Here is a 21,862-nt window from a genome sequence, read left to right as displayed (position 1 = left end):
TGAGTTCAGGGTGGGTGTGGTGATCAGTGGGCTTTACACTAGGGTCAGGGGCCAAGGGGGACCAGAAAGAAAGGTTTTACCCCCGGAATGCAGGGCTTTGCTCTGGGGCAGGGCTGCATCTCCTTGCTTCCCCCGCAATCTGTCGGCATGTTTGGAAGGATCTCTGGCCTCTCTCAGGTCTTCATACCCACTTTGAGGCTCACCCCATCAGTGTAGTCCACTGTCTTCAGAGTGTGGGAGCAGGCTTCAGTGTGGAGCCACCTGAGCTTAGTTGATAATAGTAATGGCTAAGAGTGTCAGACACAGTTCTAAATGCTTTCCATACAGTAACCCTTAGGAAGCAGTACTATCATTTTCCACATTTTGCAGTTATGGAATTGGAGGCATAGAGAACGTCAGTAATTTGTCCATAGTACCTCTCTAGTTAGCTGTGGAGCAGGGATTTGAACCCAAGATGCTGTAACCGCAGGATTAGCCTTTTTTTATTTTTTATTTTATTTTATTATATTTTTTTGATCTCAAATTCTGTGAGTACAAATATTGTTATGGTTACATATCTTGCCCCTGCCCCCCTCCCCAGGATTAGCCTTTTTTTAAAACTTTTTTTATTTTATTATATAGTTTTTGATCTCAAATTCTGTGGGTACAAATATTGTTAGGGTTACATACCTTGCCCCTGCCCCCCTCCCCAGGATTAGCCTTTGGGTATAGAGATGAGGTGCAGGGATGGGGGTGTGGAGAGACTCTGTGGGTCCTTTTTATTAAGTCCCCTGATGATTCCCTGTGCTGACTCCTGTTCTTTTTACGCTTACTTTGTTTAGACTTGGAATTTCTCTGTATTAACTTTTATCTTGGGAGCAGTTTCCCACCATGTATATATTGGTTGGCTTTTTCCTCAGCGCTCTGATCCCATCTGCTCTCTGTCTTCTAGGAATTTCTCACCATTTATGATCTGTTGCTGGCACCCTTTCTTGTTTTTCAGCCCTATTATGGATGTGTCATATGCCTCTCTCTGTATATATTTGGAAATTTATTTAAAGGAATTTGGTACAGCACAGAGGAAGATGTGTGCGTTTGGTCCACCATCTTGATTCAATTTCTGCAATATGTACTATATGTGTTTTATATACTTACTTTCTCATGGTGAGATTAATTAATTTTTTTATCATGCTGCTATGATGATTATACTTGAAGTGGTGTCTAGGGTGCAGGGGATGCAGTCACCATGTAATAGCCCCTGGGCTTTTTGTTCTTTTGAGTGTAGATTATTGGACTCTGTATGGCTTAGTTGTGATTCTGCTGAGCAGAGACTTCCAAATCTGGATTGTCAGACATGAACATTATTTCTACTATTTAGACAGAAAAGGAAAAAGTGCGCCAACATTGCTCGTTAAACTTCGTTCTAGACAAATAAATCAGGATAAATACAATGTATGTAAATATTAAAAATGTTGAATGCAGGGTTCATGGAAGGGGTAGTTAAAAATTGGGTTTTGTTTTTTGGGGGAGGTGGGAATAGGGTCTTGCTCTGTCACCCCGGCTGGAGTGTAGTGGTGTGATCATAGCTCACTACGGCCTCAAACTCCTGAGCTTGAACAATCCTCTTGCCTCAGCCTCCTATATAGCTGGGACTACAGGTGAGCACCACCATGCCTGGCTAATTTTTAAAAATTTGTAGATATAGGGTCTTGCTATTGGTCTCTAACTCCTGACTTAAGTGAATTTTCCATCTCAGCCTCCCAAAGTGCTAGAATTACAGATGAGAGCCATCATGCCAGGCCCAGACATTTTTTTTAATTGAAATAAAATATATGCATACAGGAAAGTGTACAGACCTTATGTATGTATTTTAACAAAGTGATGCATCCATATAACCAGTTTAAGACATAGAACATTACCTGCACCCAAGAGGATCCCTTGTAACCCTAACTTAAAGGTAACTACCACACCAACTTCTATCACCATAGATTAATTTTTCTTGTTTTTCAATTTTATATGAACATAACAATGCAGTATGTTCTCTTTTATTTTTTAACTTTGTATAATTAGAATCATAGAGCAGGAGCTTCTTTCATTCAATATTATGTCTGAAATATACCCCCTTTGTTATATGTCATAGGAGCAGTTAATTCTTTTTAATAAGTATTTAATATATAGTATTGTATTATAGAAATAGCTGTAATATATTTTATTCATTTTACTGCTAATGAACATTGGGTTGTTTCCAGTTTTGGGTTATTATGAATAACGCTGCTTGTACATGAATTTTGGTGCACATATTCAGGAATTTCTGCTGAATGTGTACCTAGGAATGGGATTGCTGAGTTACAGGGTAAGTCTATTCATATACTCAGCTTTAGTAGGTTCTGCCAAACTGTTTTGCAAAGTAGTTGTACCAATTTGTACTCCCACCAATAGTGTCTGAGTATTCCAGTTGCTCCATTAAGCCTTGGAAACATTTGTGTTGTCATTGTTTTAAAGTAATTTTAGCCATTGTGGTAGTAATGTAGTGGCATCTCATAGTGATTTAATTTATATTTCTGTGGTCATAATGAGGTGAAAATATTTTCAAATGCTTGTTGGCCATTTTCATATTGTCTTACTCCATAGGACTGCTACAACAAAAATGCTATAGAGACTGGGTGACTTAAATATTAATAGGATCTTTTTTCTATGTCTATGAAGAATGTCATTGGTCTTTTATTACCGATTGCATTGAATTTGTAAATTGCTTTGGATAGTATTGCCATTTTTAACAATCTTAATTCTTTCAGTTCATGAACACGGAATATCTTTCCATATTTTTGTATTTTCTTCTGTTTCTTTTATCAGTGTTTTATAGTTTTCCTTGTATAGATCTTTCACTTCTTTGGTTAAATTGATTCTTAGGTATTTTTTCCTCTGCTTGATCCATTCTGCTGTGGAGAGCCTCTAATGAGTTTTTCAGTTCAGCAGATGTATTTCTCACTTCCAAGATTTCTGTGGTTTTTTTTTTTTTTTTTTTTTGAGACAGAGTCTCGCTTTGTTGCCCAGGCTAGAGTGAGTGCCGTGGCGTCAGCCTAGCTCACAGCAACCTCAAACTCCTGGGCTCGAGTGATCCTTCTGCCTCAGCCTCCCGGGTAGCTGGGACTACAGGCATGCGCCACCATGCCCGGGTAATTTTTTATATATATATCAGTTGACCAATTAATTTCTTTCTATTTATAGTAGAGACGGGGTCTCACTCTTGCTCAGGCTGGTTTTGAACTCCTGACCTTGAGCAATCCGCCCGCCTCGGCCTCCCAAGAGCTAGGATTACGGGCGTGAGCCACAGCGCCCGGCCTGGTTTTTTTATTAGTATTTCAAACTGTTTGTTAAATTTCTTCTGAGTTGATTTTCTGGGCTATCTTGGTGATCACTGAGTTTCCCTAAAACTACTATTTTGAATTCTTGGTCAGAGAGCTCACATGTCACCTCATTAGGGTCAGTTACTGATTCTTTGCTTTGTCTGTTTGGAGAGATCATGTTTCCCCTTTTGTTGCTTCTTGTGGGAGATACGTTTATGTCTTTGCATTGAAAGATTGATTACTTATTCCAGTCTTCTCTGTCTGGCTTATTTTTGGTTTTATTGGATATATTTGCTTAGAGGTTCTTTACTGCTAAGTCACTGCCTCTTTTTCAGCTCTTTTTCTAGGTAGTGCCTTAAGCCCAGGTTTGCCTTGGCTCTAGTAAACAGTTAGAGCCAAGACCTTTCTGAATGGAGAGGTCCCCAAGGGGATATCCCAGCTATGTGGGAAAGCTGGCAAGGGGTTTGTGCCCAGGGGTCCTGTGGGAAAGACCTCTTACAGTATGGTGCTGCTGAACAGCCACTCTGATTTGACATCTCCTACAGCCTTGACATCTCCTACAGCCGAGTTACAGCGCAGAATTTCCAGGGCTGAAGATGGTAGTCTCACCTCCCCTCTTGTGTCTGTGTGTCCTCAGGGATGTTTCTCCTTTCAGGCACTTGTGATGCTTCTTGTAGGTTAAGGCAGGGACAGGCCTGCTTCTAGGGAACCCAGGATGGTGGGGAAGCTGGTCATCTACCTCGATCTCACTTTTTCCAGTGTAGAATGTGATGCCAAGGGGTGTCACAGACGTGGTAGTACAGTTCTCTTACTGTCTGCTTGGAGCTTTTTCATTTCTCTGTGGCCCTAGGACCTATCTTATTTCATATTTGAGTTCTGGGATATATCTGGTGATAATCTTGGTGCTGTATATGTTTTTGAGTTCTGGGCTATTTCTGGTGGTAATCTTGGTGCAATATATAATACGTTTTTGGTTTTCTGTGAGGAAGAATGATGAAACCAGTTTGCTTTCTTGCTACCATATTGGAACCAGAAGTCCTTTTTCCTTCTCTTGGATTAATCATTTTTTAATTATTTCATTTGACTCCTTCAGTGGCTTGCTAGTTATATATTATTTTATGATTTTGTAAGAAGTAATACTAGATAATATGACATGCATTTTTAAATGTGGTAGAGTCTTAATTAAATTTATCACTTCCAAGCAGAAGAGACCTTACAACAATCTAATAACTCCCCTAGTGTTGGCTTTTGTGCTATTGTTTTCATGTTTTTAAAATTCTGCATACATTTGAAGCCTCACAAGATATTATTGTTGTTTTAAGCTATTAATGTTCATTTAGATTTATCTTCCTGGTGTTCTTCATTTCTTTCCACCTTTTCCTGTTTCTATCCAGGATGGAATTTATATATATATATAATTTTTATATATATATATATATATATATATATATATATAAAATAATTATTTTTTAAGAACTCCCTTTAGTATTTCTTTTGGTATGTGTCTGCTGATGAGAAATTCTTTTGGTGCTTTTGTTTGAATATTTCTTTAATTTTGCCTTTTTGTTGTGAAGGATATATTCATTGGGAATAGAATTCTATGTTGGTAGATATTTTTTGCCAGCACTTTAAGGATGTGATTTCATTGTCTTGTAGTTTCTTGATTTCTGTTGCAACATCAGCTAATAGTCCTTTTGTGTCTTCTTTGAATGCAATGTGTATTTTTCTCTTTGTATGCTTTTAAGTTTCTCTTCTTTGTCTTCAGTCTTCAGTAGTTTGACTATAATGTGCCCAGATATGTTTTTTGTAAATCTACCCTGCTTCTGCTTGGAATTTCTAGAAAAGCTTGAATCTATAGCTTGATATATATTTTTTTCTATTTTGAATAATTCTTGGCCATCTCCTTTTCAAATATTGCTTATTTTCCATTTCTCTGTCCTCTTATTCCAAACTCTAAAATGCACTTGTGTTAGGTATTTTCACCGTGCCTGATATGTTTATAATGCGATTTTTTTTTGTTTTTCATCCTCAGTTCTTTTTTGTTTTTTTGTGTTTCATCCTGAAACATTTATATTTCAATTAAGATATTATCTACTGACTTATCTTCTAGTACACATATTCTGTCAGTTGCAGTGTCTATTAGTATAATTATTATTAAGTATGAAATGGCGGATTTCCTTAAGTACTAAGTTTGACAGTTGATTTCTCTGACATTTCACTTTGACACTTCTTGTTTTATTTTTATTGTGAAGGTACATCCTCAGTCTTTCAAATGCATGTTTTGGCTTATGGTCATCTTTCAAAAAAAATTTAGAGCAATTTTTGTGAAACTGGATAAATCAAAAATGCATGTTATTTTCGAATATGAGTTCCATCATGGAAGCAATGCAGAGCACACATCTAGAAATATCAAGGAAGTGTTTGGGAAGGAGGCAGCTGATGAACACACAGTACGTCGATGGTTTGAGAAGTTCCAGTCTGGTGATTTTAATCTTGAAAGTGAGCCATATGGGTGACCTGAGACCAAGGTGGATGATGATGAGCTGAAAGCTGTAGTGGAAACGAATCCTTCTCAACCTACACATGAATTAGCAGCAAGGTTTGACATTGCTATTCTGACAACATTGCAGCATTTGGAACAAATCTTTACAAAGGTAAAGAAGCTGGGTAGATGGGTTCCGCATGAATTAAATTAACGTCAGAAGAGAAACTGTCTCGAAGCTTACCTTTCTTTGCCTTCACAACATAAAGGTGAACCATTTCTATACCGTATTGTTATGTGTGATGAAAAATGGATTCTTTTTGATAGTCGGAAGCATTTGGCACTTGGCAAAAGGGTTGGGGAAAGATGAAGTGCCAAAACACAGTCTAAAACTGAACATTCATCAAAAAAAAAGCTAATGGTGTCTATATAGTCCAGCCGCTGGTATTATCCACTACAGCTTCATGAAACCTGGTCATCCATTACAGTGGATGTCTGCTGCAACCAATTGGATGAAATGATGAAGATGCTTGTGATTAAGCAGCCATGATTGGCCAATAGAGACAGGACAATCCTCTTGCAAGACAACGCTTAATCACATTTCTCACAAACAACGCTGCTCAAACTACAGAAGCTAGACTTGGAAACTGTCATCTGCTGTACTCACCAGACCTTGCACCAACTGACTACCACTTCTTCTAGGCTTTGGACCACTTCTCGCAAGGAAAAATATTCCATTCTAAACAAGCTGTGGAAAACACCTTTCACCATTTCATTGCAGGCTTCTTCACTGTTGGCATAAACAAGCTACTGTTAAGAGGGCAAAACTGTGTTGATAGTTTAGGCTCACACTTTGATTAATTATACTGCTTCTTGTTTGAGATATAATAAACTAAACTTTTGATTGAAATTGGATATTTCCTATTTAATGACCTAAGTCCTTCTTTTGGATTCTTGATTTTAGTTATTGAGTTTTCATCTGCTCTTTTTATGTTTTCCAATTTTTTGATAAAAATTTCCATTGTCATCTATTTTCTTGAACATATTTATTGTAGTTGTGCTAAAGATAATTTCTGATGTCAATACTGGGGTTTCCTGTTATATTATCTATCCTTTCCTTAGTCTTCCATGGTTTGGTTCTGTCTCCTGATATGCCAAATTATTTTTTATTTTAATGGCAGATGTTGTGTGAAGAATTGTAGAGCTCTGGGTAATGTATCTTTCAGAGATGCTCTGGTTTTATTCCAGTAGCTAATGAGGGCAGAGGCTAATAACCATACTACAAATGGGTTGAAATGATTCAAGTTCGTATTTCAGGCTTTGAGAGGTCTTGACTCTGAGCCTGCTGTTACTCTGAGGGTTTAGGCCTTCAGGAAGGAACTAAAATCCCAGGCTGTTTACCAGGGTATCTCCTTTAGCAGGCAGTCCTGAACTCTAATTCTTGTCTCTCGATCACAGTGATACTGCAGAATCTCTGCTTAGATTATTAGCCTCTTAGCAGCCTCTTTGTGCTGATTTCTTAGCACCTGGCCTTGTGCACACTCAGCTTTGGAATTGTCAAAGCCTTGAGAAGAACACTGTCTGTCAGGTTTGCTTCTTTATGTTTTCCCTTTTCCCAGAGTCTGGCCTCTTACATCCTGGTTGCCTTGGTTACAGCGCATTCCGGTTTTCCTCTTGCACAGCTAGCAAGGCTGCTGCAAGTTCCAGGCTGGTGCTTTTTGCTCAGACTATGTCCTATGTTGGAAGACAGAAAATTCCCCAAAGAGAAAAATCACCTGTGAATGCATCACCCCCTTCGTCTGTTTCCCTGAATTCCTCCTGGTTTTGGCCCCTCAGATCCTGGCTGCCTGGGTTGCTCAGAGGCCCTTTTGTTAGATTTTAAGATTTGAGATCTTTTTAAATTTTAAGATTTGAAAAAACTTTAGACTTACAGAAAGAAAAGTTACAAAACTAGTAGAGAGAGCTCACATATACCCTTTTCTCATCTTTCTCTAATGTGGGCAACTTAAAAATAACCTTGGTGACTTGTACTTAAAAGTGAGTCTTGCCGAACTCTCCAAGCTGACACCAACAGAGCAGGGCTGCCAACTGGTTGAAAGAAAGAAAAAAGAGGAACCAGTAGAAAGGGTGAAATTTTTGGTGCAGGGTTTCTCAATGTGTGTTCCTCAGAACACCACCCCTTGAAGATTTGTCCTCAGGATAGATAAGTGCCACAGCCAGATGAGTGTGGGAAGTGCCGCATCTTTCCTATAAGTGCCCATTGGAAATCCACAGAGCCTCTTGCTATTCTAAAGCCTCTGCAAGTGTTTTAGTAAAGAAATCTGCTTAATTTTGTTTTCCCTGTGTTTCTAAACGTATATAGTCAAGAACTATTTTGTTTTGTTGTTTTGGTTTTGGTTTTTGCCTGACCCTCACTTCACCTCCCATGGAGCTAGTGTTTTGTGACACACACATTGGAAAATACTGTTCTGGAGCCATTGATAAAATCCTAAGGTGTAAATTCTGCTTTTTTACATTTTCTTCTAGGTTCTGGCTTTCTCGCTGTTTAATTTCTTGCTTCATAAAAGGGAAGAAGATGGAGAAGCCAAGGTTTCTTTGAAAACAGATATTTGCACAAGGAGGCGGCCAAGGCTGTGTTAACATTTACCATTAAAACCCAACACATCTAGATGAAACACCAAATGCAAAGCTTCCTGTCTCCCAAATAAATCTCTTTTGCAATTTGTCACTGCTCTGTTGTACTCTTTGAAAATAGTGTTAATTTCCCTATCATTCACAAAATTGGGGTCACCAAGGAGTGGATGGTGAACTCTGACCATTGCACCAAGGCATCCCGAGGGAGGTCTGAGTTGCAGCGTGACGTCCCTTTCCACCGGGGACGGCACGTGAGCCACGTTGACCAGCCACACGTTTGTATTTCAGATGCACAGCTTCCGTCTGGCTAGCCCAGGTCACAGGCAGTATTTGTGACGGGGAAGCGGAGGTGAGGGCAGCTCGTGTTTGAAGCGGAAGGAGAGTTTTAGAGCAAAATTTTGACAGCCTTCCCAGTCTACCTCTCCATATAGTGTGTGCCCCTTGTCGTCTCCTGACAGGTCTGCCTGCCACTGCCCGGTTCCTCTCAGTCCGTTCTCCCAAGCGCCACCTGACTGGTCTTTCTGAAATTCAGATCTGTTCGCATCACTCACTCGCTTAACACCCTGACTGCACACTAGGAAAAAAGGCGTTTTTCCTCGGGGCCCTGGTGTTTTATTATGAAAATAGAGTAAAAACTTCGAAAGCAAAATGATCCTTTCTAATTTAATGAAAAATGTGTTATTTTTTTTTTTATTGCTTTCTGTGCGTGAGTTATATGCAACTTGAAAAATTGTTCTCGTGGCTCCCAAGTTGAAGAGATGTGACTTCCATATGCTTCAAGAGGCCACGAGTTCAGCAGTACCGCGAGTTAAATACAACTCACGTGGCAGTTAGCATGTTAAAAATCTCCACTGCCCACAGGATGAAGGTCAGCCTCATGGTCTGGCCCCTGCCTGTCTTTTTTCATTTAGGGTCTGTCTTTCCTATCAGTTACCCTTATTGAATTGTTAACACTGTTTCTTAAACACTCTTATCTGTACTTTTATTTATTTATTTTTTACCTATGCTATTATTTCTGCCAGAAATGCACATCTTCTCTCGTCTCTCTGGTGAACTCCATATAGCTTTTCTAGGCTCTGTTTTGGAAATTTTTTGGCACCTCTCATCTATATAATTTGTTTCCTTCCATCTGGGTTCTACTGGCAAATTCTGTGTCTCTGTTATGGAACAGTATGCATCTCACCACTTGTGGCCCTTCATGTTTCGGCTGGGCCTGTGAGCTGCTGGACTATGGAGCGATTGATCTTTGCATTTCTAGCTTATTTTCCCAGTAGGTAGACTTCCAGTGTTGGAAATTAGGTATTTCCAAATGAGATCGAATGACACTGTGTCAGTTTGAAACGTGAATTTGAAGTGTTCTTTTAAATGATTATACATTGGTTTCACTGGTTTCTAAATATTATTTTTGCTGAATCCCATGGGTTTTTATGTATTTTTATTGTTCTTAAATTTAAATTTTTTTATAATTTCTAGTGAGGCTTCCTTTTTAACTTATTGTTATTTAGGGCAGAACTCTAAACTTTTACGCCTACATATTTATTTTAACTTTTGAGTCCTGATTCAATTGCATTATGGTAAAAAAAAATAAACACCAAATAAGCATTCTGTATATGGATGACATTCATTGATTTTGGGACCTAGCACATGGTCAGTTTTTGTGATGTTCCACCTGTACTTACAAAGAATGTACATTGTCCATTTATTGGCTGGAGGGGTGTATGCGTTATGTACATAGGCTTGAGGTTATTAGTTTGGTCATTCAAATCATCTATATCCTTTTCAATTTTTTAAATTATGTTTGATATGTTAGTTTTCTGATGGAGTTATATTAAATCTCCTGCCACAATGGTGGATTTGTCAGTTTCAGTAGTTTAGTGTCTGTTTTATATTTTTGGCAGTTATGCTGTTGCTAGATACAATGTTATTATTGTAACAGAATTTTGGCTGATTGCTCCTTTTATTATAAGGTCAAGTCTCTATCCTTATTCTTGCTTTGCCTTAGGAAAGTATTTTTTCTCTGATATCATTGTTACAGGCTTTATTTTGGTTAGTATTCTCCTAGTATGTACATTTTGTCTATTTAATTGCAGTCTTTCTATATGCTTTGTTTTACATGTGACTATTAGAGCTGCACATAGCTGGATTTTAAAAATATGCTCTATTATTTATTCTTTAATATGTTCGATTTAATCCATTTATTTGGATAATGATACTGATTATTTGGACTTCTTATTACTGTCTTATTTTGTGGGTTTTTATTTTATTTTATTTTTTTGAGACACAGTCTGGCTCCGTCCCTCTGAGACACAGTCTGGCTCCATAGAGTGAAGTGGTGTTATCTTAGCTCACAGCTACCTCAAACTCCAGGGCTCAAGAAATCCTGCCTCAGCCTCCCCAGTAGCTGGGATTACAGGTGCATGCCCCCAATCCTGCCTAATTTTTCTATTTTTTGTAGAGACAGGGTCTGGCTCTTGCTCAGGCTGGTCTCAAGCTCCTGAGCTCAAGGGATGCTCCCACCTCGGCCTCCCAGAGTGTTGGGATTACAGGCGTAAGCCACCGTGCCCAGCCTTATTTTGTGATTTCTATTTGCCATTCCTTATTTTTCCCCCATGCCCTTTCTCCATGTTTTCTGTTGGATTGGAAAATACTGGTGTTTTACTAGTGTGTTGGTGTGGCTATTATGTTAAAACATGCATCGTACCATCCGTATATCTTTGTGCTTTCAGTAGTTACCACTAATTATATAACACAGGTACTTCCCAGGCATCATTTCAACATGTCTGAAGTTGTGCCTATTTCTCAACTCCTCCTGAACACAAATGAACCTTAGCATGTTCAAAAAACCCACCAAACACCCTTCCCTCACTGTATTTTATCATTGCCTAAGGTTTTCATTTTACCTTTGTGTGAACTAAGATATGCTAGTTTTTGCCTGTCTGTCCTTAGTATTTCAGTTTACCACCATAGTTCGCCATTTCCATTCTCACTGTTGTTTCGTGGGCTACACACTTTCCTTCTTGGTTCAGTTTTTATTTCTCTGATGTAATACTTGAGCATCACTTTATTAGAGATTGTGATGGTCTGAATCTGTGTTTATTTTGTTCTTTTTCCTAAACAACAGGTTAGGGAGACATAAAATTCAGGGTTTTCACTTATTTCTTAGCACTTAGAAGTCATTCCTCCACTGTTTCCTGGAACCTGCTGGTGCTGAAGAGAATCTGGCATAAATCTTACTGTTGCTTTGGTCGTGGGTTGGTTGGTTGTCTCCCTGCCCCCAACACCTCATGATAGTCTTAGGATTTTCTTGAGATTTTGCTGTGTCTAGGTGTAAATTAGTATTTATCCTGCTTGGTGCTTGAGTGTACCTCCAAGCTGTGCACTCATACCTCCCTTCAATTGTAGGAAAAAACTATTTTAACTCTTCAAATATTGATTTTCTTATGTTCTGTCCTTTTTCTCGAAGTGCCTATCAGATATATCTGGGAGCATCTCATGTATCCTCCATATTGATTAATTGATATTTCATTAAAAAAAAATAAAACTCTTTATCCTTTTGTTGTTGTTCTTTGGGTAAGTTCCTTAGTATTTTCCAGTTCACCAATTCTTTCCTGATTGTACCCTGTCTGGAGTTTATCCCATCTATTGAGTTTTTCATTTTCATGACTATGTATTTTTTGTTTCCAAGAGTTCTTATTTTTAAAATTTCTGTCCTTTTGTATAATTGCTTGATTTTTATTAATAGAAGTTATTCCTTTATTTATTATTTTGATAATATCCTCAACATACATAAAAAGTCTATCCTATTGTTTCATAAAATTATTTTTACCAGGAGTGAATTCATGTCATTTATGTGATTTTGTTGGCTCTCTTTTTTGGTGTTATATTTTATTCATGTGCTTTATAATTTAAATGTAGGATGAATTTTAATTTTGGAGAGAGTATCTTTTTGTCACCTTTAAAACCCCTCTTTTTACCATGTTTATGTTCACTTCTGTTTTTTTTTTTTAAGAGTCAGAATCTCACTCTGTTGCCCAGCCTGGAATGCACTGGCATCAGCCTAGCTCATAGTAGCCTCAAACTCCTGGGCTCAAGCGATCCTCCTACTTCTGCTTCTGAGTACCTGGGACCACAGGTGTGCACCACCACGCCCAGCTAAGTTTTTATTTTTTGTAGAGATAGGGTCTCACTATGTCGGCCAGGCTGGTCTGGAACTCCTGGCCTCAAGTGGTCCTGCTGCCTTAGCCTCCCAGAGTGTGGATTACAGGCATGAGGCACTGCGCCTGGCCCCTGTGCTCACTTCTATTTAGTGGTTGTGGCTTCTTCTATCCCACTTCCCAAGGCCCGGATACAGAATAGTGGTTTCTCTTCTGCAGTGATCTCGGGGATATCTGGATCCAGCCACAGAGCTGGAGGACGACTTGATTTACTCTTTGTTTTACAATCTCCCTGGGCCTGCAGATCGCCACATGTGGTAGCATCAGATAGTGGTTTACATCTGGGTGTTTTTGTTTCCAGTCTCATTTTCCTTCCCATCCCTGGCGTTAAGCAGAGCTTGCGTCCGGGTTCTCGTCATATCCAGCACTTTCAAAGCCCTTTTAACCCAACAGGGGCCAGACTTCTGGCTGCCCCAGCCCGTGCGGACAAGAAGTGCAGCGGGCCTGAGCCTTCAGCCTTGCCCGGCACATTGCGTTTCTATTCATTTTCAGGTCAACAGAAGATGTTTTTATTCTGTTTTTGAGCATTGTTTATATTCCTGGGTTTTTTTGTTTGTTTGTTTGTTTTGTTGTTTGGTTTTTTTTTTTTTGGTATTTAATCTATCATTGCAGTGTATTCAGAGCATAAGGAGGGCATCTGAGTTGAATTTATCTAGTCATCTTAACCCGATTAGAAGCTTCAATATTGATGTTTAGCTTCCAACACCTAAAAGCAATAGCCCTATAACCCTGGGATGAGGCCTGGGGCCCTGTAGGGATCAAGCCTATCTTTTTCATCCTTATATCCCAAGCACCTGTTGCAGTGCCTCACACATAGTAGATGCTCAACAAACAGTATTTTTTGGATGATTGGCATGTCAAATATAGTCAGGTGGACTGAATAGCTATGTCATGTGTGTTTATTTTTACTGTATCAAAGCCGCTGAATTTCACTGGGGAATTCAGGAAGAGCAGAAGGATGATCATGGCTCTTCCCTGTGACTTCTGTTGGAAACAATCGCATGTCTTGCCTCTTTCTGAACAAGAAAGGTATATTAATCTCACTGGTTTCTGTTCTTGAAGATGGAAACGCCCCTTCATCTATTAGACACTTTACTTTCTGAAAGTGAGAATGTGTTCAGATTAAAGAGGTTTCAAGTGTAATTCTCAACGGTAAAGGGGTTTTCAAATGGATATTTTGAAATGTATTTAAAACAGAGATCTACGGGTGGGCTTCTGTGTTTCCAGTAGCTACAGAAAATTACAAGCAACTCTTAACACACCTTGCCAAAACATAGCAACTTAAAACAAAAGTCATTTATTTAGTTCCCAATTCTGTGGGTCAGCGGTTCAGACCAGTGCACCGGGGGTGTCGGCTGGAATGGCTGATCACTGCTGGGCTCTGTCACCTGTGCCGCCAGCTGCTGGGGTAGCGGGGGCCTGGGGGTCTGAGACGGCTGAGCTGGGATGGCTGATCTCGGCTCCACGCGTTCTTCCTTCCCCAACCAGTGAGTCCAGGTTCATTCGGTAGAGAGGTTCGGTGGACCTCAGGGAGTGAGCAAAAGTATCTATGAAGCCTCTTTAAAGCTGTAACGTCTTCATAAAGTCCAAACTTGGTATCCACGCCGAGTGGCTTACACTGCTCTATTGGTCAGAGCACATCGCGTGGAAAATAGACTTCCCTTCGCAGCGGGAGAGCGGCAGGCACCGTGGCCAACTTCGCCACCTACCACGGCAATAAAACGTGGAGGCCCCACTCCCTTCCCCAGGGGAGCTGGTGTCACTCTCATTAGACCTTCAGAATATTACCTCTGAGGTTAAGAACCAAGGTTTTAGAGGATTTCACTACTGAATGACAACAAAAAAGATGTTGAGGTGCTCTCACTGATGGACACCTCTGCTGAAAACACTACTTGGTGTGTGGAGATGAGATTCTTGATTTTTTTCCCTCTTGAAAGTTATACCTTATACAATTCTTTCTGACTACCATACCCAGCCTGAAAGTAAGAACTCTTGCCTAGTGTATCAGCTAGCTTCTGCTGCATAACAAACCACCCCACAATTTAAACTCCACCATGTATTGGATATTGGACTCCTGTTTCCATGGCTCAGCAGAGGTGGCTGGTCTCCCCGGACCCTCTCCCTGTCTGCTGTCAGCTGCAGGTTCCGCTGGGTGGTCCGATTCTGGGGACTGGCCGTTTGTCACAATGGGGTGTCTGGGCCCCTTGTCTCGCTCCACTCAGCAAATTGGTCTGGGCTTGTTCGCAGGGTGGCAGCAGGGTTTTAGGAGAGGGTGTGGAAGCATGCAAGATCTCTTGAGGTCTGGCGAGGCTTGTCCCTGTGGGGTCAAAACAAATCACACGCCCACCCCAGACTCACTGGGGGAGAAGACAGAGTCTGATTCTTGTGTGAAAAACTGCAGAGATGCGGGACAGGGAGGATGGAGAGCCCTGGCCATTTTGTGACCTTCCATGTCTCCGTTCTTCAAGAAATTCCTTCTCATACCTGAGATTCAAAACATAGTCTTTACTTACATTGCTCCTATGAAATGGTAATGCAGTGTGTGCAGAGGTAGTGATCACTCTTGCATTTAAAGCAACCTGCAATCCTGTCACCATTTATTGATGGCACCCCCTTTACTACTGCCTTTTCTATTCATATTAATATTTTAAGGGCATAACCAAATTATGTTGATGTACTTTTCTAAAGAAAATGATTTAACATATTCTTCCAATCCATCCTCTTTGTTCTTTAATCCAACCCCACTGGTGGCCAGAGTTGCTTTCCTAAAAGGTTTCTCTAGCTGCCTTGTGTTTGGTGCAGAATCTTTGGGGACGTCTCGCTCATACCTTATATCTTGGCATCTGAGACTGTGATCTGGCCTCTGCCTCCCTTCCAGGTTTCACTTCCCTCCATTCCCCCTTGAGCAATCATTTTCACAGTGAAACAGAATTTCTCGATGATTGTTGAGCACATTTGCCCTATCCTAGTTGTTCTCAACCTTCTGGTGACATTTTGGGTTGTCACAGCAGGGTGTGTGTGTAGGTGGACGCGTGCTGGTGACACCAGTGGGCAGAGACCAGGATGCTGCTAAACATCCCACAGAGATCAGGACACCTCCACGGCAGCGAACTGTGTGGTCTGAGCATCCGCAGTGCCGAGGTTGAGGAAACCTGCTCTATACATTCCTGCTTTGGGGTCTTTGTTTTATGGTGCCTCATCCCAGAAGGCTCTTCTTTCAGTGCTGCCCAGTGAAATGTCCCCTGTCCTTAAAAAGCCAGCGCAAATGCCACGTCTTCTAGGAAATAGGTCCCGTGTGGCCCTACTCCCAACGTTGTGGGCTCTAAATCCATTCCATGCACCAATGAAATGTCTACCACTTAGTATGTTTGCAATAATTTGTACATAGTACTATTCATTTTAATTGTTATTATTGTTCCTCCCTTGTACTTCAGTTGTGTGTCTGTGTTTTAAGTCTTTACTGACCTGTGTGTTCTCAGATGACGAGGATCCTATCTTACCCTGTTTGTGCTAGAGCACTTACCATGTGCGTTACACCTAGTAGGTTCACAATAAATATCTGTCGAGTGAGTGAGAAATGCGTGTCTTCTCATGTCTTTAGACAGGGTTACTGTTTCCTACAATTTTCTTAAAGGACTTAGTTAAAAAAAAATCCAACAAGTTGAATCCAAGCTTTTTTTTGTTTTTGTTTTTAATAATTTAGGTCAAAAACTGTTATAAGGAATCATTGTGCAATGCAATTACTTATGTTTATTTCTCTGCAGCTATTTAGTGAAAAAATAAGTGGTGCTGAAGGAACGAAACTAGACGACGCATTTCTGGACATGGAAAGGGTAAGAGCATGTTAACATATAAACTCTATTAGAAGTTGACTTCCATTGTGATATGAGGTATACTGCTACTCTAAAGGATATTGGTTAGAATGGAAATCTAGAATGTTTAAATAATAGGCATGGATTATGCCATCTGAAAGGCAATACTTTCCTACTTCACAGCCCAAATCAACCCCTGCCCTGGCTCACATCCAGTCCAGGCAGGGGAGGAAGGAGACGGGCTGTGGCTAACTCGCGCCCCCCAGTGGCCAGATGTCAGAATGTGCAAAAGATGGGCAATCTTGGCTAACAGTTACCGCAAGGCCGAAGTAATTGTGGTTATATTAATATATCTGAGAGAATAAAAATGTATTTCTGGAATAAGACCCTTCAGACATACAAAGGTTGATGTACAGTGTGGAAGACTCAGAACTCCGTTCGCAGGTGTTTCAGCAGCTGCCGAGCAATGAACTACTGTCCTGGCTCTGCCACTTAGAACTAGCAGTGTGGGCTCGGCTAAGTCATTTCCTCTTTTTTGAACTGTGTTGACAACGTGCGCCCTGCCGCCCTCTCACAGATGCTGTGATAATTATGAAAACATTAACGTGCTTGAATTTAGAAAAATATGACTGGCTTAGTACAGAAATGATTGTAAAGTGCCCCAAGGAAATACTGCAGAGTCTCTGTCCCTCCCCATGTTTCCTGGCCTCTGTGCGGAGCAGCTCAGGTGGAGGCAGAGCTGGGACCAGCGGTAGCTACCAACTTGCTCAGTTTCCTCCCTCTTTGTCTGGGGCCCTTTATATACAGCCTTGCTTTCATAATTAGGCTCCTCAGAGGAGAGAGGGAGGGGAGGAAGCCAAACACCTACCCTCAGGTACAACTTCAAGGCTGCAGGGTACAGCAGGGAGCAGGAGCAGGGAAGGAAGTCCAGCAGCCTTCTTCTGGGAGTTCCCCTTGTTTTTCTGGATGAAAGGTGTAAAGTTTATTATGCCTTGAGGGGATTAATATTAATGCCTTGAGGGGAAAAACCTAACTGGCTTTTGATTTTGGAAAAAAGTTAATTTCTGAAAATCAAATACCATAGAGGCATTTTCACATAATTTACATACCCTAAATTACTTTAAAAAAATCTCCCATTATACAAAGATACGATGTGCAGCTTTATTACTAACAGAATGATTCAGTTAACCTCTTCTGACCATAGTGCAAATGACTATTTTTGCTTTAAATTATAATGATTATGATTCTCGTTGATTTCTGGGGTAGTTTCTAATATGAATCATGACTACGGCATCCTTATAGAAGTATAGAAATTCAAGTTCACACAGCAGATAAGGAAAGTTTGGCTCATGTCCAGGCTTAGTTTTGAGAGATTCAGTAATCCAGTAGAGCATAATAACTGTAACACATTTTTCAAATATTATATTAATATTCATTTTAATGAATGATAAGAAAAATAAATTAGTGTTCACCAACATCATTGGGAAGAGATGATTTTCAAAATCAAAAAATGAGAAAATATTGCCTCTTTCAAAAATGTTGAAAACATTCATTTGGATGAAAATCATCCAAATGGTATATTAAATTAATGAAAATTACTTTCCTATTTGTTCTGTGAATTCATTGAGTTTGTCACTTACTCACATTTTAATGTTTTTTGTTTGTTTGTTTTACTTTTAAGAAAATAGATGTTACCAATAAAGCCGTTGCAGAAATTCTCTCAAAAACCACCGAATATCTTCAGCCAAATCCAGGTAAAGTAAGACGATGTCTTGAAATACTCTTGTTGTTCATTTACTGCCACAGGCTCTAATAACCCATGTTTATTTGGCATTTGGTTGACATGATCTAGAAACAATGTCCTCTGTGTGTCCAAGTAGTGAAATTTAGTTTTTCAAGTTGAGCCCCCAGTGGTCAAAGGTCACACTCAATCCCATCTGATGAGAAACAGCAGATATTTCTGTGAACTTTGGTTGATGTCATTTGGATGGAGTGTTGATCTGAGCAACAAGGCAGCGCTGACTTGTGCAAAGACATTTTTCATGACGTGCTTCAGAAAGCCACTAAACATCTTGTGAATGTTTTCCTACTCAGTTATTTCCTCTTTTAAAAAAAATTTTTAAAAAGAAATTTCTGCTATCCTGTTCTAAAGGCATATGTTAATTTGAAAAGACTTTAACTTCATGGCTCAGAGGCTGAAGAAATGGGGCATGATGAACGTGAAAACATAAGAAGGGCCAGTGTTACAGCAGCGTCTACACAGGAGGTCTAACTAGGGCCCCAAGCAGCATCCGTTGATGAGGCTTTCCTACGTTGTGAATCATAGGAACCAGTAGGGGGCGCCCAAGCCTTGAGATCTGTGGATTCCCAAAACAGCCTTTACTTTTTAGGAATTTACTATTTGCATGTAGTTCCTGTGATCTGAAAAATCGAGAAAGTAAAAATTTAATAACATAAATTTTATCAAATATATCCAGGGAGGATGGCCAGTATAAATTTCTTTAAAATCTCTTTCATGATAATAGCTTTAAAAACTATAATAATGTATCTTTTCCCTGGCCTCATAAATGAAACCACACAGGTTTCTCTTCCTGATATACTAGAAAATATTTAATAAGTGCTTCCTCTGTGCTTGAGACTGTCCGGGGGGCTGGAGTATGCTGCTAAGTCAGACAGAGACCCCACCCTCAAAGAGCCAACACTGGGATGCGGTAGGGGGAGGCGTTGGCCGACAATAAAAGCGTCCACTGGGCAGAGGTGTCTGGTTATTCCTGGAGAAGAGGCAAGCCAGAAGCCTCTGATCCAGTATCGTGGCCCTCACTCACATGCCGGCGGAGTGGGACTGAATGTGCGTGTGCACGTACGTATATGTGTACGTGTGCGTGTGTGTGAGTGTGTATAGGAGGAGTAAAGCCTTTGGGCCTGGGGACCTGGAAGATAAGTGCTTCGAGGCTGTGGTCAGCAAGGTTCAAAAGGCTGGCACTGGGAGTGTCTAAAGCCTTGCTACTCAAAGTGTGGTCCAGGGACCAGCAGGATCTGCGTCCCCGGAGAGCCTGTTGGAAATGCAGAATCTCGGGCTCACTCCAGACTGACTGGATCAGACTCTACATTTTAACAAAATCCTTTGGTTATTTGCACACACATTAAAGTTTGAGAAACACTGGTCCAGAATACATTAAAAATAAACATGTAATTATTAAAGTAGAAGAAAACAGGTTTATTCTTTGACTACCTACATTTATCTCAAATACCACAAGCTAGGTTGTGATTCGATTCACTCTCCAGCATACAGAACAAAATCCCAAATCCTTAGCTTGGTGCTCAGTGCATAGTCACTTTTCCTCACCGATAACTCCCATTTGTCCTGCAGTAAATTTTTTTTAGGTTGAACCACCCTACTCCTTTTCCACTGATTATACCATAAATATTTTCTCTTACACTCTTTACTGAAACTATTTTCTGCACCTTTTAGGGAATCTTTTAATCTCTTTCTGCATAGAACTGTCTTTTCCTTTCCCTGCACCATGCCAGACTTTATTTTTGTAATTACGTCATGTCTATTCTCCCTCCCAGTAACTAGATCATGTGCTCCTTGAGGGCAAAAGTTGTCTTAGGTCTCTCTGGAGTCCCAGTAATAAGCAGAGTGTGTTGCACAAGCCTGGATCAGTAAATACTTATCGCCTGAGTCAGAGGAAAGAAAAGCAAGGAGCAGTGACTGCCCTGCCCGTCCCCTCCCCAGGGAGTGGGGCGCTGAGCTGCACCGGAGGGCCAGCGACACAAGGCTGCTGTTCACTGTGGCAGGGCTGGTGTCCCCTTGGGGTTCTGCCTCCCACATGTGGGCAGCAGAGCCCCTTATAATGCTGAATATCATCGGCCCAAATCAATTCTTGGGAGCAGGATAGGGGTATGTGTGTGTGTGTGTGTGTGTCTGTGTGTGTGTGCGCGTGCACATGTTAATGACCAGTGGTAGTTTGAAACATTCATCTCAGCAATTCTGTTCTTTGCTTACATTTGGTCCCCAGGAAAAATGATCTGCACAGTGTCTGACTTCACGTGTTAGCAATTTCAAGCATTCCGAAGGGTCTCACTCGAGGGCTAGTGCTTGTAATAGTCCCATTTACTATTATTTGGAGTCAACAATGTGATTTCCATGTCCTGTCTTGGCTGTGCAACAGTGCACTTAGCACCCACCTTGGTATAGAACCGAGAAAATTAAATAGGTCACACCTGGCTGTTTCATGCCTCATGTCTCTGGCATTTTGTTTAGGGTGACCTTGATTTTGGCAGCTGCATTTGTTAAATGCTATGTATCTGTCACTCCACCTTGTAACTTTAAGGAATTACAAATGACAATGTTTTTAAGCATACAGAGCTAAGCTAGGAATGCTGAACACTGTGTCGAAGATCCGAGGGCAGGTGAAGACCACCGGCTACCCACAGACAGAAGGCTTGCTGGGGGACTGCATGCTCAAGTACGGGAAGGAACTGGGGGAAGAGTCCACCTTTGGTGAGTGTTCACGTATCACCTGGTAGAAATGAGAACACCTCCTGTGTTGGTTTTAGTTTATGTACACACCCCACAGTTCAACAACGTTTGTTATTTTTCATATGACCAAAGTAATATGTGTTCGTTGCAGGAGGTTTAGAAAACATAGGTAAGTAAAATAAAGGAAAATGCTGACATTATACACATTCCCATATCCACTGATAGGCCCAATTAAACAAGGTATAAAGGATACCAAGGTATCCTTTTTATTCTATTTATTCTATTTATAAATATCCTATTTATTCTTATATTAATATATATTTACATATACCTTTAAAAATCAAAATGGGTTATATATCCTTTTGTAACCTGTTTTTTTCTACTAACTATATATCATGATCCATGTCATAAAAGAATTAATCTTCTACAATATTGTTTTTAAAGGCTGCATAATATTCCATGAATCATAGTTTGCCCTATCAATCTCATTTACTAATTTTTTTCTTTATGTATAAAAATTTTACGTAGTATGTATGTATGTATTTATTTATTTAGAGACAGAGTCTCACTCTGTTGCCCAGGCTAGAGGGAGTGCCATGGCATCAGCCTAGCTCACAGCAACCTCAAACTCCTGGGATCAAGCAATCCTTCTGCCTCAGCCTCCCGAGTAGCTGGGACTACAGGCATGCGCCACTATGTCCGGCTGATTTTTTTCTATATATATTAGTTGGCCAATTAATTTCTTTCTATTTATAGGAGAGACGGGGTCTCGCTCTTGCTCAGGCTGGTTTTGAACTCCTGACCTCGAGCAATCCACCCGCCTCAGCCTCCCAGAGTGCTAGGATTATAGGCGTGAGCCACCACGCCCGGCTACGTAGCATTTATAATAACCATTTTCATAGGTAAAT

At 40.4% G+C, this 21,862-nt stretch overlaps 1 protein-coding gene across 5 annotated transcripts in view; it reads left to right on the top strand.

The window, feature by feature from the left end:
* Positions 1-21,862, top strand: part of SH3GL3 (SH3 domain containing GRB2 like 3, endophilin A3) — a 176,228-nt gene that overhangs the window by 114,565 nt on the left and 39,801 nt on the right. For 4 of the 5 annotated variants that reach the window (XM_076004701.1, XM_076004700.1, XM_076004702.1 and 1 more), the window contains 3 exons: positions 16,421-16,489; positions 18,150-18,222; positions 20,832-20,975. In XM_076004701.1, coding sequence (XP_075860816.1) covers positions 16,421-16,489; positions 18,150-18,222; positions 20,832-20,975 — 286 coding nt within the window. Of the gene's footprint in view, positions 1-16,420; positions 16,490-18,149; positions 18,223-20,831; positions 20,976-21,862 lie in introns of those variants that run through there. The other variant, XM_076004704.1, reaches the window with a different exon arrangement.

The sequence above is a fragment of the Microcebus murinus genome, chromosome 7 (genome assembly GCF_040939455.1).
Source record: "Microcebus murinus isolate Inina chromosome 7, M.murinus_Inina_mat1.0, whole genome shotgun sequence".
Classification (NCBI taxonomy): Eukaryota; Metazoa; Chordata; class Mammalia; order Primates; family Cheirogaleidae; genus Microcebus; species Microcebus murinus.
Note: the sequence above shows the minus strand (reverse complement) of the source record. Positions and strands in the feature narration are given on the sequence as shown.